Source organism: Actinia tenebrosa, unplaced genomic scaffold, assembly GCF_029948245.1.
Source record: "Actinia tenebrosa isolate PJP-AT-01 unplaced genomic scaffold, QUT_ActTen_1.0 PGA_scaffold7__59_contigs__length_16204524, whole genome shotgun sequence".
Taxonomy (NCBI): Eukaryota; Metazoa; Cnidaria; class Anthozoa; order Actiniaria; family Actiniidae; genus Actinia; species Actinia tenebrosa.
In genome coordinates, this window is record NW_028292584.1 from 3,052,634 (window position 1) to 3,065,297 (window position 12,664).

At 35.9% G+C, this 12,664-nt stretch overlaps 2 protein-coding genes across 3 annotated transcripts; one reads left to right on the top strand and one right to left on the bottom strand.

Annotated features, from left to right (window-relative positions):
- Window positions 1-120: 120 nt before the first annotated feature.
- On the bottom strand, window positions 121-7,332 carry LOC116294579 (mitochondrial calcium uniporter regulator 1). Of its 2 annotated transcripts, XM_031702209.1 has the most exons (10): window positions 7,133-7,332; window positions 6,941-7,036; window positions 5,454-5,557; window positions 5,161-5,204; window positions 4,706-4,763; window positions 4,534-4,575; window positions 3,865-3,936; window positions 2,757-2,810; window positions 2,181-2,241; window positions 121-1,501 (listed from the first exon to the last, which is right to left on the bottom strand). In XM_031702209.1, the coding sequence occupies exons 1-10, from the start codon at window positions 7,302-7,304 to the stop codon at window positions 1,443-1,445; spliced, it is 762 nt and encodes a 253-aa protein (XP_031558069.1). In that variant the 5' UTR covers window positions 7,305-7,332; the 3' UTR covers window positions 121-1,442. The 2 variants fall into 2 exon arrangements, with proteins under 2 accessions (XP_031558069.1, XP_031558070.1); XM_031702210.1 differs by lacking the exon at window positions 6,941-7,036.
- A 2,573-nt stretch (window positions 7,333-9,905) lies between these two features.
- On the top strand, window positions 9,906-12,595 carry LOC116294581 (trace amine-associated receptor 1-like). Its single transcript, XM_031702212.1, has 2 exons — window positions 9,906-10,695; window positions 12,243-12,595. Exons 1-2 carry the CDS (start codon window positions 9,906-9,908, stop codon window positions 12,593-12,595), a joined length of 1,143 nt encoding a protein of 380 aa, XP_031558072.1.
- The last annotated feature ends 69 nt before the right edge of the window (window positions 12,596-12,664 follow it).

Below are 12,664 nucleotides of genomic sequence, written 5' to 3' on the forward strand. Positions count from 1 at the left end.
TTCATTATATTGTAGGTTTCTAGTTTCTCAATTTTTTTCCTAATAAAAACAGTTTAACTAAACATGTTTAGGTGTGAATGGGGTATAAGTTTCAGAAAATTGAATAGAACACACATGAGATTTTTAGCAATTAACAGTAGTTAACTAATTTAACATACTTTTATTGTACTTTCCTTTATGTCATTTATATTTAACGTGTTTCTTATCTAGCATAATAGAAGTACATGTGCACATTATTATTAACGATAATGAGGCCAACAAAAAGACAATGCCATCGCTGCTCTTTCAGTCATTCTCATGCTAGGATTGGAGGGAGAGGTAAGGCAAAGATGGTATTAAAAGGGCCAACATTTGATGCCTTATACTATTATCACACTTTATATTTAATAGTCGCAGGAATATATATCCTTAAGTTTTAAACTTGGGTACATTTAAAAACTTGTTCTTGTATACATATTTAATTAGAAAACACCCCCTACTTTGAGCAAAAGGTGAATTATATGTTTGTTGCTGTTTATGCCAAAATCTGGGATTTCATTTGCCAGACTTATAACTTCTCAAGCCCACAATGCTTTTCAACTTCTAAATTCCAATTCAATCATGGAAAAGTGGAATAGACTTGAAAGCAATTGGTTACTGAGTCTTACCCTCGTGAAATAACGATGTTTAATTTCTTTAAATATTATTTATTTAATTGCTGGTTATCAAGATCAGTTGATAAAAGTCTTTGAATCTCATTATCTGCTCTAAATGGTGGTCAAACATGCGTATTTTAAACGAGTATGTGAAATGCTCCTAGGTGTTATGTGGATAAATAAACTATTATTATAAATGCTGACCACCATGTGCTGTCAACCAGAAAAAAATCTATTGAAAACTTGTAATTCAGCTGATGATCATTCTGCATGAGACAGAAGATGATGTCAAGTGAAAATTAACCCAGCAATAGAGGGATAACCTTGTTACATAATAATTCATTATCAAGAAAATTCAGTTGAACAGCTCTAGTGGCAAAGAGGAAGTCTGACAAATTAGGGGGACGAATCCATGAACAAATTTTCACAGGGAAGGTTCAAACTGGCAAACAAAATCAAGATGATGTAAAAGGTTAGTAGTTTTCATATAAGAGGTCGATCTTGATTCAGGGGGTTTGGGTAAATCCCTTATTCCCTAGGCCCCATCCACACTATGCCGGATAAATTTGAATCCGAATTTTTATTTATTCGGTTAGACCTACTGTCCACATTAGTCCAGGTGAATCCGGTACAATTCTTCACCGAAAACGAATTTTCGAAATGGAACCAAATAAATAAAAATTCTGATTCAAATTTATCCGGCATAGTGTGGACGGGGCCCTAAATCTGCCTCTCAAGTGCATGTACATAACAATATTACAAACTTTATTTAATATGTAATGTTAATATGCTTTAGACTTCCTTCCATTAGGTTTTGAGGAACCTCCAGATCGCAAGGGTTACCGTAGATAAGGAAAGTAAACTTCCTGTCAACCAAAAAAAAAACAAAAATGAAAACGAAAATGTGATGTTTTAGATACAGACTAGTTAGCGACCGTATATAATTTATGGGTCTGGGGAGGCAATGTGGATTCTGGGTTTTAAAACAACTATTTTTTTGTGCCCCCCCCCCCCCCCCCCCCCATTTACAAACCTGATAGTTGTCCTCTCTTCAAAACTGTAGATAATGTTTGACATAAATATCAAATGATCCCCATTTTTGATAGCCCCCCTACATTTTGGATTAAAAAATAATTAGGGAACCTCCCCACAAAATTTACATAGCTCTCTAACCATGATTTATGAATGGTCCCTTAGAACAATTTTTATACAAAGTGCACATTGCATTATGATATATAATTTATATATTAATGATAGATGTGTTGATCATCACAGTGAATGAGCGATCTAAGTGAACGCTGTAAAGAAAGACCTGAAAAAATGATTTCAAGCTTCAATGGGAATCGAATATATATATATTATATAGTATGGTGCATATTTTTATAATGCTGCTTCATATACAACACCCAGTATTAAAATCAATTAATATAACACTGCAACGTTAGCTTTATATAACACATGCAGTATGTTGTATCTTTTAGATGACAAACACAGTATAATGTTCAATATGACGAACAGTATAACAAACATTAATTTCACACCTACCAACTAAGTATTTAATGAGATCCAACTTTTGTGCTTCTAATTGGGTTCCTAGTTTGGCAATCTGTTCAAACGAAGTAAAACGTTTTTTTGAAGAAAAAAAACACAGCACTATTCAACAATTATTCATCAAGGGTGAAGTGAATATCCCATAATCACTGGTCGCTCGACCAATCACAGCACAGGAAACTCTATATTCAAGTCTAAAATTATATATCAAATTGAAATATGGCAACCAATTGGAATAAAAATTGTTCCGGACTGACTAGCCTCTCATACATGTGAAAACATATCCTGCGTAGCAATCATTTGAGGGTGTAGTTTTGTATTATTTTTTCTCCATTTCTGAGCATTGCCAATTATTGAAAATAGCTGTGCATGGGGGTGGGGGTGGGGGGCAGGGAGAGGGGTAATCTGAAAAAACATAACCCGAAACTGCCTGTAAACATGAGGCTTGTCAGTCCAGAACAGTAGTTATTCAAATTGGTGACCATATTTCAATTCTGTGAAAACTAATCAGGTATATTTACTGTTAGTTTATTTTTCTTCTCTAGAAAAAATTAGAATTATCAAAAATACCTCAGTTTCTATTTTGTTTCCATTGTCTTTTATTTTCTGGTCACGAAATGCTAGCTGCAAAGGAAAAAATATATCATGATAACTGGAAGTTCGCGCCAAAGCAAGGGTACTGAAATGATGACTACTTTGAACCAATCGAAAGCAAGCACAATGGCCCCTTTATTCAATGACCATGGTAAGGGGTTTATAGAGGGGTTTTCGTATGAGTGGGAAGCAACAAGGAAGAGGTTTCCGATCCCGGGGGGGGTACTCTTGCCCGTTTAGGGTAGGGATGTGCCGCTGAGCCCTCTGAACCCTGATCCTGTTCCAGAGTAAAAATCGCTGAAATTCATACCCTGTTCCAGAGCAAGATCGCTGAAAACCGTGTTCCAGAGAGGAGAGAGTGTGATTTCATATGCCCTGTTCCAGAGCGAGTGCGATTTTATATACCCTGTTCCAGAGTAAAATTGCTGAAAATCATACCCTGTTTGGCAGTCTTTTGCATATTGTTGCAACTATCAGCAAATTAAATTGCTTTCTAGAAAAAGTTAATATACAAAAACACCCTGATAACCCTGTGCAGTCTATATATTTTTCAATATAGTTGCTCCCTGGCATCACATAATATCTTAATTAAAATAATAAAATTCAAAATGGCCACAGTATCTGTAAAAACAGCTATTAATCCAATCAAAATACTTGCAGTACAACAACTACATGTTTGCATGGTATCATATGAGGGAGAAATGCATGATAACAGTAAAAGTTTTCTCACTGGACTCTGAAGATGACTTCCGCTCAAGTTGTTGAAATGTCAGTCACCACCAACAACAGTCTTTCTCAAGACTACACTCACCCGGATGATCACATTTCACAACAAAGTAAATACATGATATGGTATATGACATGCTGGACATTGAAATGGCTTTGAATCATTTATGACTTATCACGCTGTTTCCCACTCACATAAAATCCGATCCTTTCCTTCCACTACTCAAACAAAATCTACTCTTCTCCTGCGCTGGCCATGCACTCCTACCACACAGTGGCACATTAGAAACATGATGAGTAGTGCATTTGGACTACAAAAATCAAGCAGTCAAAAGGATAAATGTCAAGGAAAATTTACCTCTTCTCTTGTTTGACTCTTTTCTAAGCTCATGTCCAACTTTACTCCAGATTTTAACTTGCTTACTTCGTCCTGAAAACATTGAATTTAGCAGATTTAATGACATACACAGGCATTGGCTTAGGGAGGGAGCACAGTCTAAGCATATATCATTTGTCTAAATTTTGGGTAATTAATATCTAATTAATTGTTATACTATTAATCATATTCATCTTCATCACCAGAACCATCACCATCACCATCCCAATCACCATCACAATCACCAGCACCATTACCACCATCACTGTCACCCCCACCATCACCATCACCATCACCATCACAATCACCACCACCATCACAATCACCACCACCATCACAATCACCATTACCACCACCATTACCACTATCACTGTCACCCCCGGCCCACCATCACCATCACCATCACAATCACCATTACCACCATCACTGTCACCATACATCACCATCACCACCACCATCTTCATCTTTATCACTATCACCATCGTCATCACTATCATAATATTAATAATAATAATAAATTTATTTAATGAGTTTTACAAGATCTGTATATCAACTGAAGGTATTACATGTAACAGAAAAGCAATATTTTTCTGTCCTTTAATTGTTTCTTGTTATTTTACTAGTTGAATGAAAAGTCATAGTTTTTATTACCTCTAAATGATTTGCCATCGCAGTGACTTTTTCTCTTAGTCTCTATTTAAAAACAAAATGTCAGGGTTCAATAAAATTTACCATTATTTAAACTCCTTTATGAATTAATGAATACTTGCAGTCATTAAATGAAAGTTAGTACAAATGCATATGAAATCCATGACCAACTTACTAAATTTTCCTCCTGGATTTGGGAAAATTTACTCTTTTCTAGAATGAGCATTTCATTTCTGAAAAATATTATAATGTTAAAAAATAAATTCAAATAAAAGTCACTAAAGAAAAAAAAAATGAAGGATTTAGTTCAGGTAAGGTTAAAATAAATGAGAAATTAGACCACTTTGATTTAATATTGATGGAAGAAAATAATTAAAGAAGAACAAAGAAAAACAGAAAACAAAAGAAAGCTAAATATTGAAAAGTAAGAGGGAATGAAAGAATAGATGAATGAATAAATAACAAAACAGAAGAAATAAAGAGAGAGAGAGAGAAAGAGAAAGAAAGGAAAGAAGGAAGAGAAAAAGAAAGAACGAGAGAACGGAAGGAAGGATGAAAGAAAAATTATGATATTAAATATTAAAATATAATATTAAAAGACTAATATCCCAGATTCCCAGATATACTTACCTAATTTCATCAACTGATGATTGTACTTTCATTTGTAGTCTTTCCTTCAAAAATAATATTTGAAATTAAAAAATGAATAACTCTTAGAGAATGACAATAGCTGCACTTGTTCGGTTATCCTATAGAATTTTTTTACCAATATAATTTTTTTAAAAAGCATTGGACTAAAAGTCGGCATAGGGCATATAGCCCCTTGCCCCCTGACACATACACTGACTTTATATTGGTCTTACACAATAACCTCCATCATAACAGAATTTATCAAAATATGAAATAAATGATTAAATAAATACCTGATCAAGTTTTGAACCATAATTACTACCAATACTCGTAACACAAGAACCCACAATTTCAATCAAACAAGTTGTCAAGGTTTCTGCCTGCTGCTTTGTGAAACCTTAAAAAAACAAAGTAATTTGAGTTCATACAAAAATGAGCCTTTAAGCTTGAGCACAAAATTTTCCCATTTCAGTGTCTTTGAAAATAAGATTCTTTGTTTGAGTCGTATCCATATACATGCATCAGGAGTGCTATACTCTAATCGTATGCTCAAGGGGTCAAAATTGGGATTCTGGGTTGCAAAAATTGCTATATTTTGATATATTTGATTTGAAATTATCTTAATTCTACTTGCTCTTGAATATTGAATGAAAGTTGGAAAGAAAAATACAATTTTGACAACTTTTTGACAAGTTTTAATTATGCTCTTTATCGCTAACCAATTACATATCTCCTCTTCACCTTGATGTTTCTGTAGGTGGAGTTTGACATCAATGTAACAATATCTATATCAAAATATCATAGCAAAGTGACAAAACATAATTGGTTAACTTGAAAAAGAGGATGATTAAAACTTGTCAAACATTTGTGAAAAAGATATGTCAAAACAATGTTAATAAATTAAAAAAACTTGTAGAAGTGTAGCGTGTAGCACAATAACACCCTCAGAGATACAATCTCAGATTTTGACCCGAAAGAAGGACCCATTACTTTTACCCTGGAGTTCCCTGCCCCCCCCCCCCCCCCCCCCCAACCCAGCGTAATGTCATATTGTATCGTTCAATTAAAAGATCACAAATCTGAACTGAAAAGCCTTATTATCCCCCCCCCCCCCTATAGGGAGATATCTTAGAAAGCTTCTGAATTACGATGAATTATTAATTAACAGAGCTCTTGTGTGTTAAGTTTTTTACCATACACAATAAATGACAAGATAAAGAGTTCCATTCATTTGTGAACCTCTTTTTTATCAATCAGCCTTAAAACCTTTGGAGAGAATTTGGAAATAATATGCTCCTGTCCATCCTATTATCATATTTAAGTTCAAATTATCCCAAGATTTTGACCCGAAAGAAGGACCCATTACTTTTACCCTGGAGTTCCCTGCCCCCCCCCCCCCCCCCCCCCCAACCCAGCGTAATGTCATATTGTATCGTTCAATTAAAAGATCACAAATCTGAACTGAAAAGCCTTATTATCCCCCCCCCCCCCTATAGGGAGATATCTTAGAAAGCTTCTGAATTACGATGAATTATTAATTAACAGAGCTCTTGTGTGTTAAGTTTTTTACCATACACAATAAATGACAAGATAAAGAGTTCCATTCATTTGTGAACCTCTTTTTTATCAATCAGCCTTAAAACCTTTGGAAAGAATTTGGAAATAATATGCTCCTGTCCATCCTATTATCATATTTAAGTTCAAATCATCCCAAAAAGAAATAGGCGAATGCTTTGCATTCAATTCATTCGAGTTGGTTGTGAGCATGATTATCTCTTACCATTCTGTTCCAATGTTAATACGAGTTTATGGGTATCAAAATTAAAGCTAGCACCACTAGGACTGATATAGGAAGACACACTTCTGGAAACTGAACCTGCATAATAAAACAATCAATAGAAATCCTATCGATTTTGCAGTCAAATAGAAAGGGGAGATTCCAATTCAATGTGTGAATGGTCAGATCTCAAACCTGGATTTGAATTAGTTTTCCTTGAATTTTCTTCCTCGCCTGCGACAGTCAGCGATTTAGACCATTTCTGGACTCCTCTACGTTTGAATATCGTTAGAGAATTGCCGTTAAAGTAGAAATCTTTGAAAAATTGCTTAAATAAGTGCGTTTTAGTGAATTGTTGATAAAGCATCTTGATTTGGCTGATAGAAGCTGAAATGAGCCCGCGTTCAATGTTGATGATAGGGTAAGTACTTCATGGTCTTACTTAAAAAGTGTCCTAGTCTGGCACAGGAAGCCCAGGCAGATCAACTTTATTGTGCATGCTACTTTAAGCCCAGTTCACACGTATCCGCAAATTTTTGTATCCGCAAATTTATTTTTGCGGATAAGAAAATGTTCGCGTCCACACGCAGCGTTTTCGAATCGTTTTCGAATCATTTTCACTGTCCACATTCTTGATCCGCCCTGATGCACGCTAGTGCCTAGTCCCTTTGACGGATAGTTTTTCTTATTGAGCATGCGCAAAATCGTGTTTACGTCATCGTAATCGAAAATTTGCGGATACGACCGTCCACACGTATCCGTATTCGGAGCGTATTCGAAAATTTCCACTCTGGAGACCGTTTTCGAAAATTTCCGGATACGGATACAAAAATTTCCGGACACGTGTGGACGGGGCCTAAATTTTCAACGAGAAAACACTAAGTCCCTCACAATTTCAATCGGTCTCAGTGCTTTTCACGGCATTACCCAAGAGCAATTGCGGGCGTATATGCAACTTGGTTCTCATGTATCACAGTATGTTTGACATACTTCCAAGATGGCGTGTATTGCGTCCCCTTTAAAACAGTCCCTTTATTCGTGTAATAAAGTACACCAAATAAAACTAAGTTAAATTATGAATAATTACCTGAAATATTAATAGCTCAGTAAATTATATTCAAAATGTAATCTATAAAGGAATCATTGAAACGTTCTGTATTAAGGGACCGGTCATTAATTACTGGAGGGGGGACGGTAGATGAGAAATAAGGTGCGTTCTAGAAAAAAATTGAAAGCCAAATGGGGGCGGCGTGAAGCTCACCCGAATGAAATTAGGGGGCGTTGCCAAGTTTTATATTGGGGAACTTCACTATATTTGTCGGTCGCAATTGACAAAAAAACAAACAAACAAACAAAGAACAAAACAAAAACAAAAAACAAAAAAACAAAAAAAACAAAAAAAAAAACAAAAAACCAAAGACCCAAAGCCAAAAACCAAAAACCGCTGAAATCTTGAGCCTTTTTAATTTACGTCGCATTAGATTCGACTCGACAAAAGATCGACGTTTGAATCAACGCCAGTCTTTGACGTTTCGCGCGACTTTAATTCTTTCCGATGCAAAAGATCGACGTCTGAACCGGGCCTAAGATCATAATATGCGTTTTTCTTGACAGGGATAAGACATTTTAACGGATGGTCATATTGTTATGTTTATCAAAAGATCTTCAGGTCGGTCTTCCTAAGTAACTCATGAACCGCCTTCATATTTCTCAGTACAATAACGTCGTTCAAAATAACACCTGTACAGCGTAAAACACTGAATAGTAAATAGTTCTTGAGGAATTGTCCCCACAACAGAAAGGGCAAAAAAAAATTTTCTATTCTTGGGTTAACGAACGTCAGTAAAAGCTAAATTTACCTTCCGATATTGCATAATAATAGCAACTGAAGTAGATTCAAATCACTTATACTTATGCCCCAGGCGAGGACTCTGCCCTTGCTGCGTTATTGTCAATAAATAGACTTTGTAAATAGACATGGAATTGTCATAAAATTGTCAATAAACATGTACTTGAGAGGCTAGTGGCAGTCAAGAACATAGTATTCAAATTCAGATCGCCATATTTCGATTCGTTATATTGCCGCCGCACCTTTGACAAATGTTTTTTTTTAAAAAACACAACCTCTTTCAGTTTCTAATTCTAATTCTGTAGTTTGAAAAATCTGCCATTTGGCACTCTTTCACACCGGTATGAAAGATGTAAGACTACTTTAACGGCCTGCCCTCATTTTCAGAATAAGCTTTTATTAAATAGTTCAAAACAGAAAAACTACTGATTACCATCAGATGGAAAGACCAGTATGTTGAAATCAGTAACGGAAACTAACGGTGAGGAAGTAAGTTCAAAAACTCACGTATTGTTCGTATGCGGTGATACTCGAAAATTAGCGTGAATTTCGTATAATAGCACGAATATTATACAAATCAATTTTATGGCTAATTATGTTTTTTTCCACACATATATCAAAAAAGAAAATTGCGAATTTTTTAAATCTAATATCTAAGTTTCCTGTGCATTTGCGCTGAGTTTTGCTTTTAAATCAGTCAATCAGTAATCAACCAGTACTCTTAGAGATTCAGTGCGAAATATCCGGTTGCATACACTCTTGGAACAATGACTTCCTAATTTCCTATTAGGCGTATGACTGAGCTGTGAGTTCAGTGCGTAAAAAACTGAAGAACAATACATAGAACTTTAATGAAGAAAAGAAAAAGCAAACCAGCTTTCCTAGCATGCAAGACGTTGGTCATTTGTGTGTCTCTGAAGTTTTGCCTACTCCTTACTCAATTGGCGCCGTTTAAGCATAGTTAATAGAGGGGTTTAAGTATCTTCTTACTCTCGTCACCAGTGAAAATTTAAGGTTCTCGTGTCCTTAGGTCAGTGCTGCAGTGACGTTAAAAAACAAAAATTCAGTACCAGCACCTGCAGAGCAGTCGTTTTGCTTCGACAGCTCTGGCGTTGAACTATGTCGAACCAAGGGGCTTCGAATCAATCTGCTAAGCTTGGAGTTTTAGATCCATCGTCTCCTGAAAGCATCATAGAGACTCTAGCTTTGGTGTTGATTTGTCTAAGTAGTATAATAGGGAATAGCTGTGTCATTACAGCTGTGGCGAGAAGCGAGAAACTTCGTGAACGTCCTGGTAGCTATCTCGTAGGTAGCCTCGCTATACTAGACGGTTTTTTGATGCCCGTCGCTATGGCCTTCCATATTACACTTCGAAACTTTTCTTGGACGGCTTCGGAATTCGTTTGTAACTTTCTTTCTGACTATCTTATCATTCTTATTTACATCGTTATTTTGCATCTATTCCTCATGAGCTGGGATCGCTTTATATCAGTAGTCTATCCTCTACACAGCCAGATCATTCTTTCAAGACGAAAGATAGTCTGTCTTCTGATACCAGCTTGGATTGTACCAGTTTTTTCAATGGGGGTAGTTCCGCTGTTAATCAACACACATGAACAAGGGATATCCTTCAGAAACAAGCTTCTCGGATGCATCGACTCGAGTTCAAGTCCAAGCAAGGTCGAGCTCACGTCTTCCAAGCCTCACCAACTTCATCTCCTTTTCAATACCCTGTTATTCGTTGTTGGCCCATTCCTGGTCATGCTAGTGCTCTATGGGAAGTTGAGTTTGATCTCTTCGAAACAAGAAAACAAAGTTGGCGCAAACGTCGTTTCTAGCGAGATAACCCAAAACGAACGTCGAGTCAAAGCAAAAAAAACCAAGGAAATGAAATGGGCCAAAACAGTTGGTGAGTGAAAAAACGGGCTTCAGTTTCTTTTGTTTGTCATTTCATTACTGAGTTTCCCAATTCCTCCTTATCTTAAAAAGATTTACTCTATTTAGGCAAAAAAAGTATAGTTTTATGAGTATTCATTCATGTCGCTAACTCCGACGAGTTGAAAAGGGTACCAGTGTACTAAGCCGCAAACGTCATTAGGCCGGTTACTTTTGCTATGCAATGAAATAAGGTCATTCGATTAAATTATAGTTAATAGACTAATTCTCCCAAGTAATAACATTATTATGTGTATTGAATTATCTAGTTGAAACTAATCTTAGTTCAAACGTGCAATCGAAAAATCAAATTAAAGTCTCATTACTGACGTGCGGCTGCAGATCACAAGGGTTAATGCACGTGTACTCTACAACCATGACGTAAAACAAAAAACGTGACTTTATTTATACATTTATTGTAACGTAAATAAAAAAGAACTTACGTTAAAGGCACTTGAAAGAAAACGCCCCAATTTCTTTTGAAAAAATCCAAATAATTGAAGTAATTGAGGATAATATGACTCAATTATGATTATGAAAACCAGATTAGTGAAAATTTTAGCCTGGGAGCCACTTGCAGCTGAGAAGTTTCATGTGGTTTAAAAGCGAAAAGAACGACGTCATTTACAGTACTCACAATTTAGATGCTGAATAAAACTGATAATCCTTATTCGCCATGTTTTACTGCGAAGAAAATAAAGATAAGTTTAACCAAGTTTCAAGTCAATTCCAATTTTCATCGATTTTCAACCAAGTGCCCGGCCCTTTACGCGGACTTTCATCGATACGTTGTATACAGTATTTTTCATGTAATCGTATACTGTATGAACCCGCGCTTTGCCCGGTATGTCTTGAATATCTTTGGCAGTTGCTCTTTTCCTTCGTAAGACGTACTCTGTGCCCTGGATTTTAAAAACGCTGAGACAACTTTTCAAAATATTTCTTTCTACGAGAGGAAGGTTTTTCAATATAAATTCAATATTCAAGAAAATCAAGAGTCTAATTGATTTTCCTTGGCTACTGCGCATGTCAGTAGATAATAAATTATTAAAGTAACAATAGAGTACTTTCGGAACCAATTTATCATCATCTTCATCATCACCATCATCATCATCATCATCATCATCACCATCATCATCATCATCATCATCATCATCATTATCTTCATCATCACCATCATCATAATCATCATCATCATCACCACCACCACCACCACCACCACCACCACCACCACCACCACCACCACCACCACCACCATCATCATCATCATCATCATCATCATCATGATGTTCAAACTAATCGTTCCAAAGACTACACTAAGTTATTCAGTTGCCTTATTTCAAGTGTACGAAAATGAGATACTATTTTATAAGCCTAGTATTTATAAATATATTTGTCACAGTTTTATATTTCTTACTATACTTAGATTAATTTTTTTCTTGAGTCTTTCAATTTCAATCTTTTAGTAAAGTTAAATGTAAAATATATTATTAATATTAGTATCAATGCCTTTAATTTTAGGCATTGTGATTGGCGCGTTTGCTTTGACGTACCTTCCCGTGTTTGCTTGTACTCTGGTGGAAGCCAAGCTCGGACATGGAGTCATTCCTCAAAAGTTGTTCTCCTTTTTCGCTGCTGTTATCTTCTTGAACAGTGCCATTAATGCTGTTGTCTATTCGTTCCGTTCACAAGTGTACAGGAAAGAGTTTAAGAGGATCGTGAGGGATCTCGTGAGAAAATTTGTCCCTGGATTTGGTGCACAGGAAGGCCATTGCTTTCATGTTGGGGAACCACAACCTCTTGGCTTGTCTCTCCATGCACAAGAAGCGGCCCAAACGCAAGCCTCGTCTAGTGGTGCCATACAGAAAGCTTAATTTAGATAAGTGTAAAAGAAGAATGAAAAAATCTAAATTGGTTTCCATGTGGTAGTGTAAATAATTGAT